Source organism: Onychostruthus taczanowskii, unplaced genomic scaffold, assembly GCF_017590055.1.
Source record: "Onychostruthus taczanowskii isolate IOZ18803 unplaced genomic scaffold, ASM1759005v1 scaffold30, whole genome shotgun sequence".
Lineage (NCBI taxonomy): Eukaryota > Metazoa > Chordata > Aves > Passeriformes > Passeridae > Onychostruthus > Onychostruthus taczanowskii.
This window is the reverse complement of record NW_024500350.1, coordinates 5738276-5756954: the sequence shown is the minus strand read 5'-3', so window position 1 is coordinate 5756954 and position 18679 is coordinate 5738276. Positions and strand designations below refer to the sequence as shown.

Sequence of the window (18679 nt, the reverse complement as noted above, 5' to 3'; positions counted from 1 at the left end):
TCAAGTACACTCTAAACTTTTTTGAGGTCTGTTTTTCCTAACAAAATGTCACTTCTTTCAGACTTCTCTACTCCTGTTGTACTAAAAAAGAACCATCTTCCCAGCAGCCTCCCTGAGCCCCTCCAGCAGTATTTTCAAAGAGTGAATGTTCAATTATTCAGTGAAACAAGACAATGGTGTATTAAAGAGAAAGCTCGAGATACATCTTAATAAAGTTTCAGTGCTCCTTGTTTCTTAATTATCTTTCAGTTTCATAATTTGGAGCAGCTCTACATCCATAAACAGCTGCTGGTCTTCAAAATGCAAACCCAATCCTTAACTGCCAGCACTGTAATTTATTTACCATGCTGACAGCCCATATTTTTATTTTATTAAGTTTTTGCACATCCTATTTCAAATATTTTGAAGGCGCACTTGGGAGGCACAGGAGCTCCTTCTCATCAGCTCATTACATAAACCACCCCTTGCCTAAAAAACTCAGCCAGGTAAGGGAAAAGTGAATTAAACCCACAACAATTATTTCCCTGTCAGTAAGATGTTAGAAGCCATTTAAAGCAGATCACTGCATTCATGTACAGACAGTCCCAACATGGTCCCAGCAGGGAAGTGGTGAAATTCAGGTTATATTTCATAAATACAGTAAACAAAGATTTGAATTCCATTTGGCTTTTTCAACTCTAATCTTTGAAAACCACATCCCTTTTCAACACAGTAGCAGAAGCATTGCTCAGGAAAGTAGAACACAACATAGATATAACAACTAACATGTATTTTTAGCTTTATTTTAATAATGTAGTCAGTGCACTGTTTCCTCTCTTTGAGAATAAGCTGCAGGGTTTATCTCTGATCATCTCAAAATTTCAGCTCTTCCACCGAAAAAAAACCCTTTGAAGAACAAGAACTTGGAACCTTTAACGTAAGTGTTTACATATCTCAGCATTTTTCACATTTCTTCATTTAGGTCTACAAAATATAGATCCACTCAAATCTTAAAGAGTTTTTCCTAGTGTCATGAAGACCTATCAAAATATAAATAATGTTTTTCAAGTCTTCTACCATCCTACGACTGCCACAACATTCAAATCAAAATTTTAAACTCCAAATTATGCATTACCTTTATTTTTATATAAAATTGTAACAGGTATACAAAAAACCCTACTAGAAAGTAAAATTAAGCATGTTCAATTGTTAAGTGAAAATTTGAGCAACTATAAATACACGAGAAGACAGTTTGTTGTGGCCAGGTGTAGGTATCTCACATTTTTCCCTGTTATATATGATGGCAACCATCACTTTCCTAAATCCACCAGTCACAGATAAACACATTTTCCAGTACCCTTAGCCCTGATTAACCAAGGAGCATAGAGAAAGTACCTGCATCTTCCAATGGAACATAAAGCAATAGGATCTCCAACCACAGCTACCAAGGATTGTGCTCTTGTAATGGCAGTGTTGAGAAGTTTGTAATTAGACAGAAAACCATAATCCAAGTCTTCTGTTGAATCCTCCAGTAACTGCTCTTTCCTTTTAATTGGAGTTTGCTTATGTTTGCATGTGTGCCGTGTTCGTACTGTGCTGAGGAACAAAACTCTGAACTGTTTTCCTAAAATGAAACAAAAAACATCTCTGAGATAATTGTTGCTATTTCTGCTCCTGCCACGGCCAGACCACTGCCCTTGCCAGCCAGATTTCACACCTAGATGTTCTGAACTCATAGCTACACTTCACATGAAGAGCTTTATGCAAGAATAATAAGATTTAAAAATTTTAAAAGATGCACTATAAATAGCATATTCCATTACAAGAAGATTTCCTCTTTAAAAAACTTATTTTTTCACCTTGATATTAATCACTCCTGAACCTTCTGAAATGTTAATTATCTTTACAGCATTGTCTATGAGTCAATAACAAATCTTTATTTATTCTACCTTAAAAATAAATTCTGGACATTCTTGATTCATATTTTTAAAATTCTCAAATACATGAATATCCACCATGAAAAAACAGAGCAAACCACTCACTGTCACTCAGTTACTTTATCATCTGCCTTTGTTTATTACTGACTAGAAATGCAACCTAGCAACCGGCTATGCCTACACAAAATCCTTGTTATCAATGTGATTTCAGGAAGAAACACCGAAATTTTTAGACTCCTTGCAGTTTATTCCACAGATGGAAAAGAAATTGGTAAAACATTCTGAGGTTAAAACTCTGTTACATTTCTATTTGGAACTCTAAAACCTATCAGTTTGTTAAAAACATTAAAATTCTGTTAAAAACCTATCGCTTTCCACAATTTTCACTCAACTCAATTTTTAAGTAAGGCTGAACTTAATTCCGAGAAAAAATAAAGATATCTTTTTGAGAAAAGATAAATCTCCCACCCACTGAGATAAATGAGATCAACCTCACATCTCACATCCACGAGTTTATAGCCAACATCGGAGCAACACCTGTACCACAGCTCTCCTTTTGCTCCCACGGCTTTAGGGAAATTTTAGCAAACCACAGGGTAATTTTATTAAGTTATTACAGCAGCAGACACGTTTCCCTTGGCCAGCCCAGGGGGGGCCAGCCCAGCTGCTCACCCTGCACGTTGAGCACCCTCTCCACGCTGACGTCGGACAGGCGCTTCTTGCGCAGCTCGGCGCGGATGCGGAACACCTGGTCAGCGTACGGGGTCACCACCCCGATGCTGCCGTCGTCCAGCTTGCCCCAGGCCACTGGCCACTTCCTCCTCAGCTCCTCCACACGCTCCACCACTTCAAACACCTGGGGAAAAAGGCAGGATTCTTAAAAGTTAAGCCCCACTGAGCTGCGCTCTTTGATATGGAAAGGGAGTTGAGCTTTAAGGCTTTGAAACACTTCCATGACACAGTGTTACACAAGCAATGATACTACTGCATCCTACAGTGATACTAAAAGTATCCTGGAGTAAAACAATGTATTCACTATACAGCACCCTTTTTTATCTTGAAATGAGTTTTCCCACAAGAGTCACAGTTAAAACTACAAATTTCAAAATTACTTTAATAATCTTAATTTTCGTTCTTAGGTTCTTACAAAAATGTCAAGTGCACTAGGACCTTTCTTGCCACACTTCAAATTATTTCTGTAAGTAAATGTACTGCCCAAATAGCTATAATTTAATTTTTATTCTGCATTTGATATATGTCATCTTATCATGTCTGATAACTCTAGACACAGCACCTGTACACAGAGCACAATGACCTCCCATTCCAAAGGATACCATTGGGAGTTTCAGATAATTCATCAACTGCTAGCTCCACTCTGTGAAATACTATGAAATGTGCTACCTGAGAAGAATAATGTGTATTAAAACCTGAAAGTCTCTCCCTGTGAGGAGACAGCCTCCAACTAACCTCCTGCCAGAGCAGCTCATTTCAACACACCAGAGGTACTGCACTGCACAAGGCATCTCAGAGTAACCTTATAGAAGGCTTGTGACTCCTTGTCTTTTTTTTTTTTTTAATTTACATTCAATAAATTATTTCTCCAGCTATTTATAGCATGGTAATTCATGGTGCTGTTTTCCCACAGCATCACAAATGCAAGCTCAGCCTCGTAATGAAGAAAAAATCTCTTAACCCTTAAAAAGTCACAAATAGTTTATATTTGGCAATTTCAGGGGATAGTGAAAATATGGGACTGATTTTAAGCAAGTCCTGAATGCTTTTGTGACATCAATTCTTGCATTTAAAAGCCAGCGCTGCTGACAAAGGATTTTAGAATAAACTTTGATATCTATAAAAACCATAGCAAGAAAATAAGGATCTTTGTAGGTATTTTGGCAAGATTCTCAGAAAGTATATAGCTTCTAGGTATGTATTTAGAATTAATTCCACACAGGGAAATTTTTAAATGAAGACCAACAAGGAAAATTATTCTGCATTTCCCAGAATAATTCTTAATATAGGCATCAATGAACCACAAGATGCCCCAATGCAAATATCCATTAAGGGTCCAACAGAAAAAATCTCCCTCATCATCTAATTCCAGTTTTTCCTGCTGGTGTTTAAGGAGCCGTTGTCCTTCATTTCTGCCTGTGGCCATTAATGACTCACAGTTTTCAGACAGTTACTTGGCCACTGGAGATATTTTTAGGTCTTTTACAACTTTTTCTAAATGGCAAAGCAATCCAAGTAGATTAATGAAAGCAGTCAGGTGTCCAGAAGTCATTGGAGCTTCTTATTTAAGAAGATATTTCAACACAGCAAAGAATGTTTAACAAGTGCAGCACAACAACAGCAAACAGGTTTCAAATTCTGCAGCAGAGGAACCCCACCATGATCAACAAGGGGAAACAGGCAGCTCTGCAGTGCTCCATAACAAACACTACCCAAAATTTCCTCCTAAGCTTATGAAAATCGCTGCTGTTTCTTTGATTTTCCCTCCCTCCCTAACTGGAGGTGACTGGAAAAAGGCATCTTCCACTATGAAAAGCGTTATCAAGTCAGAAGGTGGGAGGTGGGTGCAGCTGCATGTGTTTGTTTCTGTGGGCTTGGGTTGTTTGGTTCTTCTAAACACAAGGGAAGGAAAGAGAATGAAAGTAATTTTTGAATACCAATAAATCTATGTGAAACAAACAGAGAAAAAGTTCTCACCTAAAAGAATCTCATCTGCACATTATCAGTTAGACACTGATCCTAAACATATTAAAGGAAATGTGAAATGTTACTCCTGAGGACTCTTATCTGAGTGGGAACATTTCTACAACAGTCAAAGAAATCGAAGTTTTACTTCAAATTGCAGTTACTCTCAGTTGCTAAGATACATCTATCAGAATGTCACATAAATTATCAGGAAAGACAAGTCTTCTCTCCTGAAGAATGAGCCTGGGAGAATGAGATGCAGCTCATAATTTGCAGAGGAAAAAAAGAAGGTAAATTAGTGGAAATGTTTACTACAATTGCAATTTTCATTACATCATGTTTAGCAAACTCCATGTTCCACTCTCCTAGTAGAGGACAATTTATGTCTTCCACCCACACTGAGCATAAACCAGTAAATTTGGGGGAGTGGAGCTCTAAAAAAACAATCAACAGTAAAAGCAAAGAAGAGTTACCTCTGCATTATTGTAAAAAGCTGTACTATTTTTTTCTTGCACATCTTCTCCACGTGCTGTGAAGAAAGTCAAAGGGTAGAAATCTTTGTGTGCTGGCTGCTTTCCACTTGCCATCAATTTGCCTTCATAGAAAAGTTCGGATGTGTAACTGTAACGAGGCAAAACAGGGTAAAATGTGGAGTCTACACATGAGCTCACTGATAAAATATGCAAATCTCCCTGATGAAATATGCAACCACAAAATACTTCATAAGGAAAACAGAACCGCTGATTACTATTCAGCATCTTCAAATGATTTCTCTGAACTGATATTTCCCTTCTACAGACACAGCAGAAGGCACTAAAAATATGCTTCTCCAACACTTTTTCTACAAAAGGCTGTTTTCTCTTCTCATCTAAAGCTCAACTAAGTTATCAACATTCTCACTGATGTTTCACTCAGAAGTTCTGATGGCTGGAAACTGGGCAAAAAGAACACTTGCAGTCTGGCATTGGTTATTCCCCAGGCTGGACAATGAGCTTGCTCATGTCAGTGAAGAGTTATTGAACTTGGAAGATAAATTTACTACAGATTTCGTGTGCACTGAGCACGACGCAGGCCAAGCACTCAGCTGTCAACCAAGCTTTTCTTCTGTGACTTCTACTCCAGGCTGATCTATGTTGCTAGAGACCAGAAACACAACCAGAATAGAGTTCCTCTGCTGGCAGCAGCCATTCCAGCAGCTGGCTGACTGAAAAATAAATGAGGCAAGAACAACTTCATGGTGAAAAGTAGGAGGGGAAAAGACAACCTGAATGGAACGAGACAAAAAGGCAGCAAGGAGAGACTGCAGAGTGTTGTAAATGTTATTGCACAGTAGAGATAAATTAATGCACTGGCTGCCAGTAATGAGTGAATTTTGGTATCACCTCACTTCCAATGCTCAGCCTCCAACCTTAATTTTCTTTGGCTATCACTCAGAGGCTACAGAAACCTGAGCAGAGCCTGACATGAAGACAACCAAAACAGGAGACTGTGCAGCTGGTGGGTTCCATCCAGTTCTTCCAGGATTCCAGCTACTGCAGCTTGAGATGGAAACAGCTGCTCATGGAAAAGCCACAGAAACTTGGCTGCTACCAAATCACCACCAAAGCACTGCAGCCCACCCCCGACCTTAACTGGCTCACCCTGGACAACCCTGAAGAACACTGGCCTCCTCCCTGGCTTAGACTGCAGCAGTCACTCCCCAGCAGCCAGGGGGCAAAACTAACCATCTCTTCTGCAAATTAACTTTCAGTAATGAGATCTCATTAAACAACAAAACTTTTTTGTATGGGTTGTTTTTTCCAATTACAGCTCCAAAGTCAGGCTGAACTAATGGCTCCTTCTTTCCTCTGTCTCTCATGGTGTCTCTGCTCCAGTGAGGTAGAAATGATTAACGAGCCCTTCGTCTTCCAACACTTCTGTCCTAAGTGTCATGGTCCCATTTGTCAGGGGAAATTCCATATTATACAAAAAAGGAGACTTGAGACATCTCCTAAAAGGACCACCAAGAGAGTGTTCAGCTGGTTTCACCTCACTCAGCAACACTTCCCAGTGGAATTGGGCACAATGGGCTTTTACCAGAGAGCCAACCAGACCCACTGTTTCTGTTTCTCCATCCTCACCTCAGTGTTCAACAAAGTGTATCATTCTTGGAACTCCCTGTCTGAACTGCAGCTGCTGAAGTGAATTTTCGTAACCTTTCTGAGGTAAATGACATGGAAGTGATCTCTAAAGAAAAGCTGAAATGATCCCTTCCTTTACAGATGTTCTCTCATTTCAAGCTCAGAAACTCAAAAAATGGGTAAGAAATTTAGCAGCACTCAGCCTATCACTACAAAGTCCATAAAGTGAAGACAGATCAAGCTATGTAAAAAATATTTTACATTTTCACTTTTGATTCCCCAGAGCACTTAAATATTTCTGCTTTTGCTTTGAACACAGTGATAACCTAATTAGTATGACTGGATACCAACATAATATTCCTCAGTACATATTTGAGCCAGGATTTAAACTTTAGCATTTTTCCCCATGATTGCACTTATTCTTTCCAGCACAACTCATGGATGAGCTCATTACACTGGCAGCCATTGGTTTATCATAGCATAAAAATGCAAACCCACTGATTAATGTGTCTTGAAAGAAGTAATAAAAGATGTCAACAGTAAAGAAACATGCTCAAAATTTGACCTATTTTTTCCATTCACAGTTGCATATCCATATGTTCCTTACACTGCCCACAGCTTACCATTCCAAGATAATCCACCCCAGTAAATCTAAAATTCTGAAATGGTTCAAAGAAGCACAGAGCCAGCATAATAAACTGCTGGGTGGTTACAAAGGGAAAGTTGGCTCTTCTTTGGTTTAGTGTGCAAGCAGCCAAAGCATCCCCACCTGAATGAGGGGTCTGTCCCACAGCTGTGGCAGCTGCTCTAGGAGACCAAATTACCACACAGAACTACTAATGAACTTTGAAACAAGCAAGATTTCATGCCAGAAACACTTCAGCTGTGCTTGGCTCTTTTGTTCACCGGCAGCAGTCAGAAGAAGCACGTGATAGAGTGAAAAAGTTCACACCTACTTGATGATTGCTTCATGGGAGCGATAGTTCTCACAGAGCAGGATCCTGCACGGGAACTCGGCAGGGTAGTGCTCGTAGAGCCGGTCGAGCAAGGAAACATGAAGGTTTCTCTCCCTGGCAAATTCACTGTAGACAAAAGGACTGAGCTGTAATAGACACACACACACAAAGAAAATGTAACTAAATGGGTGGACTCGGAATTTCATGCTCCCAACACATGTATTTGCATCAACCCAAAAATGAAACCTCCCTTTCACTGGACATTCAAGACACAGACCATGGTTATTCCAAAGAAATGCTCCTGCCTACCAGAAAAGTAACAAAAGACCATCATGGTCTTAAAGGAACAATAAATACTCCATAACTATGCAAAGAGCCCTTCAGTTTAAGTTTAACACTCCCAACTGTGTTTAGAATGACTCTACACCATTATTCTGACAACCACTTCCACGATTAAGTTATTATCACAAATAGTACAAATCAGGAAACAAAGAAATTTTAGTACCATTTAAAAAGCTAAATAGAAATGTTGTTGAAAAAAACAAAAACCCAGTGACCTATTTACTGTTACACTAAACTCCTACTGGGCTTGTTTAACAAAAAAACCAACATCTACTACAGCAGGAAAAATAGAACCAAAGAAGATGAAAATGAGATTATTAAAATATAATTTCCAAGTGTAGAAATTAAGCCAATCTATTTTGCCATTCTGAATGTATATGATTCAGCTACATATTAGTTTTTCATATTTAAATACTGGACACCTGATAGAGGATCTTCTATAAGATCCTGAGCTACAGAGCAGCCTGAGACACAAAGGCCCTGGGAAGAATTCATCCACACAGCTGGGCTTATGAGATCAAGCCTGAAGTAAGAATTCCAAGCTCTTGAAAAGCATTTTGAGAGTAGTATTTAAAAAGCACTACCCCAGTCCTTGGCTTAACTAATATCATTGAAATTATCCAGTAATATTAAATTATTGGTGGCAACACCACTCTGAGTTTGTTACTGTACCAAAGCACACATCCACCCTACTGCTACTGTGAGATGCCAAGAGAATTAAAGGCAAATCTATAAAAACAAATAAATCTGGCCTAAATCAATAAAGCAAGTAAAGCTGACTTTCCAAGCATGCTTTCTCATGCCTACAGGCTGAAAAATGACAGGCATAATCAGTGTTTTAAACTCTCCAAACCAAGCAGCTCCCAGGCACTTTGCAGCAACATAAAAGCACTGGCTAGTTTCAGCTTCCCATTTCTCACTTGTTCAAATCTTCACCAGATTAGAGGCTTCTAATAAAAATGTGAAGTTATCTCAATCCTAGTTCTCCATATTCTTGAATTATTTTAAAAACCAACAGGGAATACCAGTCATAAACTCCTGACTATAATAAATATCCTCATATCTTAAATAACGTCCCTGGAATTCTGCTTGGCCTCCCCATCTCCTATATGATTTGGTGCAGATAAATAACTTAAGTAGATAAATACAAATATGATAGATATGCACTTCATACTCAAAATTTGCACAGCTCTTACCTGCATATGGTCTCCAGCCAAGACAATTCTTGTGTTTTTATTAGCTAATGCTAGAGGCATAATCGTTTCACACTCCATAGCTTGAGCAGCTTCATCTAACAGAATGTGTGTAAAAAACCCTGTAAAACAGAGATACCAGCAAATAAATGAAACTTGCAATTTGATAAAATGAATATTGAAAACAAGAACTTGAACTTAACATTCTGTATTCTGATAGTAACCACAACCAGAATTTTTAAAAGTATGGCTTACGCAAATTAATTTCTAGCAGCCACTGAAAACCACACATTTTTCACACCCATCAAATGACCAACAGTGGTCACCTGGTTGCCAGTGACATTAGCAGGAGCCCCCAGGTCTGCCTCTTTCTTGTGATACACATGAAATTAAATACGTGTTTTATCTGAGCCCTCCTTACCCCAAGATGAAATATCTCTTGGCAGACCATCCCTCAAGAGGTTTCTCAAATCTGAAAGTTATTTTGCCACCATGAGACTTGAAGAGCTTTGGACAGTGACAATGACAAGGAATTCCTCATGTACTTGAGTCCTAGTAACTATTTTATATACTAAAGTTCCCATTAAAATTGCACACATACCTGAGCACTTTGCTGGTTATGGGCTTAAAGGAATGTTGGGGGGGAAAAAAGGAACAGAAGTTGAAGGAAAATTTAAATTCAATCTTATGATAATATTGGACCAAAGGTTTGGTGGGAATCTATGCACTGGAGAACATGCACTTGAAAAGGAACTTGGCCACTGCAGACTTGTATTTTATGAAATCTAAACTCAGGATAGGTATAGAAGTGGTTTTATACATTGATGTCTGTGTTATATTAAGGTTTAAAACAAAGTATTAGAGAACTTAGTGCACCATCCAATTCAGATTACATATATTAAAATGTAGCAATTTTCTTTGGAAAATATGATTTTCATACAGCTGCACAGACATTGCTATGCCATGACTGTACACAGCCCGCTGCCAAACAAAGCAGCTATTTCTATCTCAAGACCCAAAAATATTTACCATAAATTCCATATTAGTTTTCTCTGTTGCAACAAATGCTTAAAATGTAGCCATAAAAAACTAATCCTAACAACTTATGTGAAGAAATTCCATGTTCTGCAAAAAGCAGATGGATTTAATTTGAAGATCAGGAAAATAATAAACTCTACGCAGCCTCTGCCCCAAAAAATCAGTCTAATATCTTTCAGTTTAGAAAACAACCCTAAATGTATCATGTTAACAAAGACAGGGCTTGTATGTGTGGGAGTTGCTTGCAAAGCTAAACAATTCACAAAACAAGGGAAAAAAGCTCTCTGTTATTTATGCTTACATGCTCCAATGAGTAATGACCTTAATGAGCATAATATTCAAAGTCAGAATCTCAAACAGAATTTTCCCTCTTGGATCTCAGAAACACCAGATCATAGATAGTACTGCTTCTTTATTTAATATTTTTTAAAGGAAAAAAAAGAACAAGCAAAAGGTTAATTAAGAATGCCAGCAGCTTACAGCTTTGTAATAAACATTTATTCATAAAAAAACAAACAAGCATGTTAAGATTATCATTGTTTACTTTATTTTTTAACAGTTCCAAGAATTGGGTAAGGGACCAACAGTGGCAAGAGGAAGATATTTCTTAAGCACGGACATTTCTTGTCTAGAAATTTTCTTACCTGGTTCAAGATCCAGCTGACATAGGTATTGTGATGTATTTAAAGTAACAACTACTACTCGTTGCTTAAGAATGTCTTCTTTCTGTGGCATCTGAAAGGTGGAATGTGTGCTTGAAATCAAACAGTACTGATGCACAACTGGGTGAACAGTCTTTACCCAGCGATTTCGGAAATATACCCTAGGAAAGAAAAAGGTGCTTATTTTCCATCAGCTTTGAACACTGCCTAATATTTCAAATATTTCAAACAGTAATATTCTGTTTTCCGAAAAATAAGTATCATCTTCAAGAAGCAAAATGGCACAACTGTGCAGAATTACATGCTAAAATGTCTTGGATTCACCTTCTATAATTGCAGTGCAGTTTTACATACATGAACAGTTAGCAGGTTTTATTTCACATATAGAAATCTTTAAATTCTTCAAATATTTATGTCCTGTGATCCTCACATCAACGCCTATTTAATATTAAACTTACAATAAATAATTTTAAATAAATATTGGCTGACCTGGAATGCAACTATAGCCCAGAGTATGGAACTGACAGTGGTCTGCACATCTCAGCCACTGCAGCTGATATATGAAATACATTAAAATCCTGCTGTTCCTCCCACCCATCCCATGTGCTGTCTGAATTCTACAAACCAAACATGAGGTGAATTCATCTTTTTATCATGCAGGACCATAACTGTGATACTCTGGATAAAAGAATGGGAAAATAGTGCCAGAAGGTTGGCTGGAGTCTAAAATATAAGGACATTGACTGGATTTCAGACACCCTTCCATGACACATCAGGTCATTTTAAGCACCACCCCATGGGATCAGTGATGAATTTTTCTCAGGAAGGGATGACCTGTTACAGCCAGTTTGGCTACATGGAACAGAAACACAGAGGACACAAAGGCTGTGCCCCAGAACACAGGGTACAAGTAACTCCACGGGGTGAACACATCCAGCAAGGAGCTGGATAAAGGTGCCTTGTGACATCTCCATCAGGTGTTCCTCACCACCATCATCTCTATCAAGAACTATAAATCTGAAGTAGAACCTTTAAGCTACAAGAATTTTTTGCACAGAAATTGAAGTTTAAATTTAGTTCCAAAGATGAAATTAATTAAATTTATTTCAGTTCTAAATATGGGATTTAATGCTGTTCCTTTTATCTATTCATTATTTTATTTCTCCTGCACCCATAGTTCAAATCCCGAATCATTAATAAAGTGTTTGAAAATGTATAATTATGCACCTAATTGCAGAGCATGATTGCACTGGCTGGACTCTGGATATCACATGTCCACCCACGTCTGAAAATTACAGCTGAGCTCCATGTGATGTGAGAGAAACGAGTACTAGCATTAGAATAAATCTGGTTTGTGAAGATACATTGCCCATTTTGGACAAAATGAAATTCAAAGGCACCTCAGTACCCTGAATGACTTTTGATTTGACTACACAACCAAGGCAAACTCACACTTGGAGAGCAAAGGTAACTCCAGGTAAAACTGGGTTCAGGGCAGGAACAACCCCCACACTCCTGAGTCATTCTCAGAACAAGAGGTTTCTAATGTCACCCCCAGATATTTATTTCCTCCCAGCTATCAAAAGGATGAGCTTTATTTGATAAACTGTTATTACACCAAGTCATGGCCTAACAACTACAACAAGGGAGCAAGATGACCCCTGCTCCACTTATCCCAGCTTTTTTATCCTCAGCTTTTGTGTGCTTCACCTTCCCAACCTGAACTGAGGTTATACTTACCCACCACCTCACAGGAGTACTGTGAGCATTACTGAGTTTATTGGGAGTTTATGTTTGTAAAGCACTTTGAGATTCTTGGATGAAAGGTGCTATTGAAATGCAAAATATTATGGTTATTAGACATTATTATACCATGCACTGTCTTTTATTACAAAAATTCAACTGTGGGTGACTCAGAGATTGGCTGACAGCATTTCAAACTGCATTGCTGCTTACCCATTAATTTCTTTTATTTTGATGTGAGATCAAATAGGTATCCCAGAGCTATTATTCACCACTGGCATAAAAACACCTGACAGATGTGACTACTTCGAAAATGTCATGAGAGAAGTTAAGCCTCACTAAACAAGGACTTTTTTTCTCAGGTGCAACTTGGGCTAATAAAATCACCCATAATTTCACTATTAGGTGTTTTTTTTATCAAAGTTGGAAGAAGCAATTACAAAAGTGGGGTTTAACAGTTTAACACAAATCATAACATTTCACCCTGCAACATGTCCTTAACTTCTTATTAAACAAAAGACTAAACTTCTAAAATGTTTAGTCTTAACCCTGCATGAGCAGGGTCCCTGAACTCCAGCAGAGCCAGGTAGTTACCAATGAAAACTTCAGTTCTTCAAAACTTCAGTTTACCCTATTCTGAGCTTGACTCCTCTCAGTTCAGAACAGAAAGGCCAGGAGTCTGCCCTCCAATAAACCTTTCTGGGATACATCCCACCTCCTCAGCTTCGGTGCTCGTACTTATCACTGAAATCTCTCAAGAAAAAAGAGCACAAAAACTCAGAGAGAAAGGAATCTAGCAGGGTAATTTCATGTCTCTGTTCAGAGATCACTAAAAAAAAATCTAAATAGTCCCAAGAAGCCTAAAGGAAACTTTAAAAGCACCTGATTTCCCTCTTCTGTTTCTTTAGATCCATCTCCAAAGAGAGGCTCATTCTCACAAACAAATATGTTCCCTGAGAGGCAGAAAACATGTGAAAAACCTGTCCTACAAATTGAAAGTTCTCTTTTCTAAATCCCTTTTTCGTTTAAGGATGGATAAGATGGAAGACAGAGTTTCAAGAAAAAAGTCATTGGCAGAACAGTCGTTTATTTTCCAAACTAATGTTTGATAAGATGAATTCATTCCATTTTCAGTACAAGAACTTGGCTGGAAAAGGGGGCAATGGTCTTTCAAAACCTGCTGGGGGTTTTTGGTCTGGGTTGCTGTTTGCTTTCTTTTTTAATTCAACTTTGCCTCCTATGGATTATTTTTTATAACCTGGGTAATTCTCATCTAGCAGCCAAAGCTACCTGGTTCCAAGTTCCAGGATAGATGCAGAACTTACATATGAATGTTATGATCAAAGTAGTAAAAAACATGAACTGAAGGGGTTTCAGTGAGATATTTTTAACAGAACCAACTTATTTTTTGACACTGCTGAATTGAATACATTAGTTTTATTTATTTCCAAGCAAGACCATGCTTAGAAATAAATAAAAATACTCAATATACAGATAAAGGCTGTATCAACCTTTCCTTTTCCATTAGTATTCCATATAAAACCAGTGTATGGAAACAACTAAATCTGAAATATGCAAGTAAAATATTACTAAATCCGTATTATAATAACACCTCAACCACTGCTCAGCAACATACAGAGGAACTGCTGCTATCTGCTTGCTGGAGTTTTTAGGAGAGGGTGATAATCTGAATTCTCCTGCTCCAGTGCTCTTCTACCTCAGCAGCCACCTCCAGAAGGTTCCAGCAGCTGATGGAGACAGGCACATCCAGGGAGCAAAAGAAAATACAAATCAGGAGCCAATTACTCCCTCTTACAGCTCTGACTCACCATCTAAAGGTGCCTGGCTGCTCCTGCACACTAAAAATCAGGTGGCTCACCATCAAACAGAAGCACTTAATCCAGGCTCTCTCCTCCCAGCTGTAGCCTGGGTTTAGGTTTCAATCCTTCAGAAACATTTCTGCATTCATTTACATAAGTATTTGAAATTGTTTCAGTGTCAAGTTTCTCCAGTAAAAGGCAGATTTTGGAGTGTGCCCCTAATACAGTTGACTCATCTAATCAAACCCAGAGGCACAGGTTTTTTTCTGGGTAATAATTTGTTTATGGGCATCAGGACTATGAGAATTTGGCCTTCAGGCTTCGCTGGTATTTCATTTAGGTGCAGAAGTTAGATTTAACATAAATTCTCACTGTTCACTCTGTATTTTCCAAAGGGCATAGGAAGTTATTTTATTAAGAGATAATACAAATTTATAACTTGATATTTAAACAAAAAGCTCCACAAACTCTGCTTTTCAAACTTTTATGTCACATCACTGACAGGATAATTTATTTAATGTACATCTTACCCACAGAAATATCTACATGGTTTTCAGTACAAAATGTTAAATAATTTAACTTTCCTTCTTTAAAAACAACATAAATATTATAAAATATTGTGTTGCTCCCCACTAAGCCAACTCATCACTTGTAGAGCAAATAAGGGATAAAATCTACAGCAGAGTCCAGTTATTTAGAAACCCAACAAACTCTGCAAGCAGCACATCTACCTTGAATAATTAACTGCTTCCACTCCACTTGATGTTTCCTTTTAAATACTGCAAGAGGCTCAGATCCCCCTGTTTAATCTAACAGTAATGATTTTAATTTGAAAATACACCTTTACAGCAGTCAATAAGGGAGGTACATCCATAAATAATTTTGAATTTGGAGTCTCACAAATTCCAGTTTGGATTCAGAAAAATTGACCTTTAACTCCTGCCAGAGCAGGTTAATGCACTTTGTGCTCAAACAACATTATCTGTCAGATTTTTTATTCGAACCATACATACTTGTGGATTCATTAACATACATGCACAACTCCAGAGGTGCCTCCATTTTCTTAAACTGCAATTTTTATAGAAGTGTCCTGTTTGAACAGCAGACAATCTGCAGCAGCACTTTCTGAAGGCTTTACAACAAATACTACAATAATTAAATTTAAATTCAAACATTCAGTGACTTTTAAGTTAGGTGCTGTGATTCTCTTAGCAAAAATGCAAATAAATTTTAACCATAAGAAATATATAATTTTTTATGCTTTTCATATTTCTGAGACTGGACTACACAGTTGAAAATAAGGCAGCAACAACCTGGCAACAATAAAACTGTATTTAACTCCTTGCACTGTTACATCACACTTCAATATTCCCAAAAAGGTCAATTACACACATTTTTTTCCCTTCAGAAAATTAAGACTCCATTATGTTTTTCATCCCAAAGTGCTTTACAAACCATCTTAAGACAATCTGTGTTAAAATATAAACAGATCAAAGACATCTTTTAAAAAATAACACTGCCTTCTTTCCCTTGGCCAGACTCTTGGTGTCTGTAAAATGTCACATGGCAACCAAAGCCAACAGACCTAAGAGAATTTACACCTGTTGCAAATGTAGCCTTTTCACATAACTTCATTGCCTTTACTGACATTACATAAAATATAAGTCCAGGATGGCTTTTAATAGCCAGCAAGTAAACACAGAGTCATTTTCTTAGTAATATTATAAATTCACCCACTGGCATTCAGAAAATGACGCCCATAATTTAAAAAATATATATATATACAGCGAGCTAGCAGCATAAAGTAGACGTTGTGATTACTGAGCAAAACGTTCCCAGGAGCAGATTTATGGCCATAAATAAATCCTCCTTAACTATTTCCATGCAAGTTTACCCTCCTTGCTCTTAAGATTCCGCTCCTTTTTTTTTTTTCCTAAACCAATTTCCCCAATACACATTAAGTAAGTACATTTCAACACATAAACAATCACTTCACACTGATTTATCAGAAGAGGCCAAACTACTTTCACATGATTCTCTAAGTAGCTCCTATGTTTCCAAAACCCAAAATGTTTCTCCAAGAAGCCAGGTGGGGAGCCTCAGTTTCCAAATTAGCCTTGTAATTGTGAGTCAAACTTTTCAGAAACTAAAATACAACTAAAGTCCATTTTATTTTATCATAGTAGCTTTTAGAGGAGTGTATCGAAAGCTTGCTCATTAGGAAAGACATATTTATCAACAGAATAATAAAAGCTTAAAAAAAGGATGTCTTTATTTTTATTTAACAAATGACTGAAAATTATGTTACAATATTTCACATTCCTTTTAGGTTGTTTTCAAAAGCACTGCTGGTAATGCCAATATGCTTTTATGCTTTGAAAATTCTTTAACCTTTTTTTATAGACACCTTTTCTTAAGAACAGTATTTTATAGATACATAATAAGCCTTAAAAAAATACCTGAGAGGTCTTGCCTGGGGATTGCCTGCTTCTACATATGGATGTAAATAATCCTTTATGTAGAGGTCAGCAGCACTATTAGAATGGGTGCAAATGAGAATCCTGCTGGAATAAATGGATGCAAATAAAAAAGCAATGAAGAAACAGAAAACAATTCAAAGCAGTAGAATACAAAAAAAAGGAAACAGTGGCCATCTTCCTGCACATTCCTCTTCATGGAACTACTCACTGGCCTACTGCACTTCCCATGATTCAGCCCTCAGCTCAAACCCTTCACTTATCAGTTATCAAACAGGTTTTCGACAATCATTTTGTAATTATTAATCAGGACTTGATTTTAAAGCCCAGCTTTTGTTATCTACCATGCTGCAAAACTTCCCATGCCGAGCAAATCACAGTCATTCTACATAACTTCCACTTTAATTAGCTTTGTTCTAAATGGCAAATACAGGCTAAGATTGCAAAATTACTTTAACATCCCAAATGATGAAGGATGGCTTGGGTTTGTTGGTTTCTAAGCTGGGTGGAAATCCTGTATTTCTACCTCTGACTTGAATTCTAGCCAAAAAATCCCATCCTCTGTGCTAGAGGGGCCCTGCTCTGTGCTCAGTGCCCCCTCTCACCTGGTGTCCTGCTGCTGGAGGATGTGCTTGACTGCCTGAGCCAGAGTGAAGGTTTTTCCTGTCCCATAGGGACCGATGATAAGAACAGGAGGCAGCTGGATGGAGAGCGGGGTGGTGATGGCCAGAACAGCCTCCTTCTGCTTCGCGTTCAGCCGGGGGTCCAACTGCTCGTCCCACTGCCTGTGCAAAGGAGCCACTGAGGTTACAAACTGCTCACCATCCACTGCCAGGCAGAAATTAAATCAGGGAGGATTTCAAAAGAGTTAAAGAAACTGAAGAGACTTTGCAGAGCTGCTCTGTGGATTGTGTTGCTGAGGCACGTGAAACAAATCAACAAATCTAGCAAAACAATCACACACTTTAATCATAAAAATTTGCTATTTGCAATAATCCAGTTGTGGGGGGGAGGTTTCAACCTATTCTCAATTTACATCATCCCACCTAACAACAGTTAACCTGCAGAGCACACATTCTAGAAGGAGGACATACTGCACCATTCCCTGATAACAAAAGCAGGTAAACATACAATGATTCTTCTATTATCATGCAAATAATAGTTCCATTAGTTATGTTTTTTCCCTGTAGCATTTATGCTGTTAACTTTAAAAGTAACCAGTTACACAACCTCAAGGCTTGGTAGAAATTATCTAAAATCAAATTTAAAAATTATTGGCTACCAGTTAACTACAAACTTCTCTTTACTTTTTTTTTTTTTTTTTTTAAGATCATCACGGCACATATCTCTAATGGGAATGCAGTCTAGAAAAAGAATTTTTGTTGTAAGCAGCCAGTGATGCCAGCATTGGGAGGAAGATGCTTTCAGAAAATTCCAATGAGCATAAGAAGTTAAAGATTTCTAGACAGAGTTTTTAATATTCCCACTGACAGATTTAAAAGTAGACACGCATAGTAAAAAACACCTGTCACTGCTGCACATATGGCCATACTTTAGTAATGTGATCTGCTTTGGTACAAGCACCACACTTCTTACAGACTGGGAAAGTTTCTGTTCAGAAGTAGTTAGCAACAGGGAGCAAGATCAAGAGGGAATTGACTGAATTTTAACTTTTGATATGTCTATGAACAGCAAGCTGGAAAAATACTAAGAAA

At 37.9% G+C, this 18679-nt stretch overlaps 1 protein-coding gene across 6 annotated transcripts in view; it reads right to left on the bottom strand.

The window, feature by feature from the left end:
• The window catches only part of HELZ (helicase with zinc finger), an 84548-nt gene that overhangs the window by 20932 nt on the left and 44937 nt on the right, over positions 1 to 18679 (bottom strand). For 5 of the 6 annotated variants that reach the window (XM_041409455.1, XM_041409460.1, XM_041409461.1 and 2 more), the window contains 8 exons: positions 17570 to 17749; positions 16947 to 17051; positions 10907 to 11085; positions 9228 to 9346; positions 7690 to 7835; positions 5087 to 5234; positions 2589 to 2772; positions 1375 to 1603 (listed from right to left, as the gene is read on the bottom strand). In XM_041409455.1, coding sequence (XP_041265389.1) covers positions 1375 to 1603; positions 2589 to 2772; positions 5087 to 5234; positions 7690 to 7835; positions 9228 to 9346; positions 10907 to 11085; positions 16947 to 17051; positions 17570 to 17749 — 1290 coding nt within the window. The remainder of the gene's footprint in view (positions 1 to 1374; positions 1604 to 2588; positions 2773 to 5086; positions 5235 to 7689; positions 7836 to 9227; positions 9347 to 10906; positions 11086 to 16946; positions 17052 to 17569; positions 17750 to 18679) is intronic. The other variant, XM_041409459.1, reaches the window with a different exon arrangement.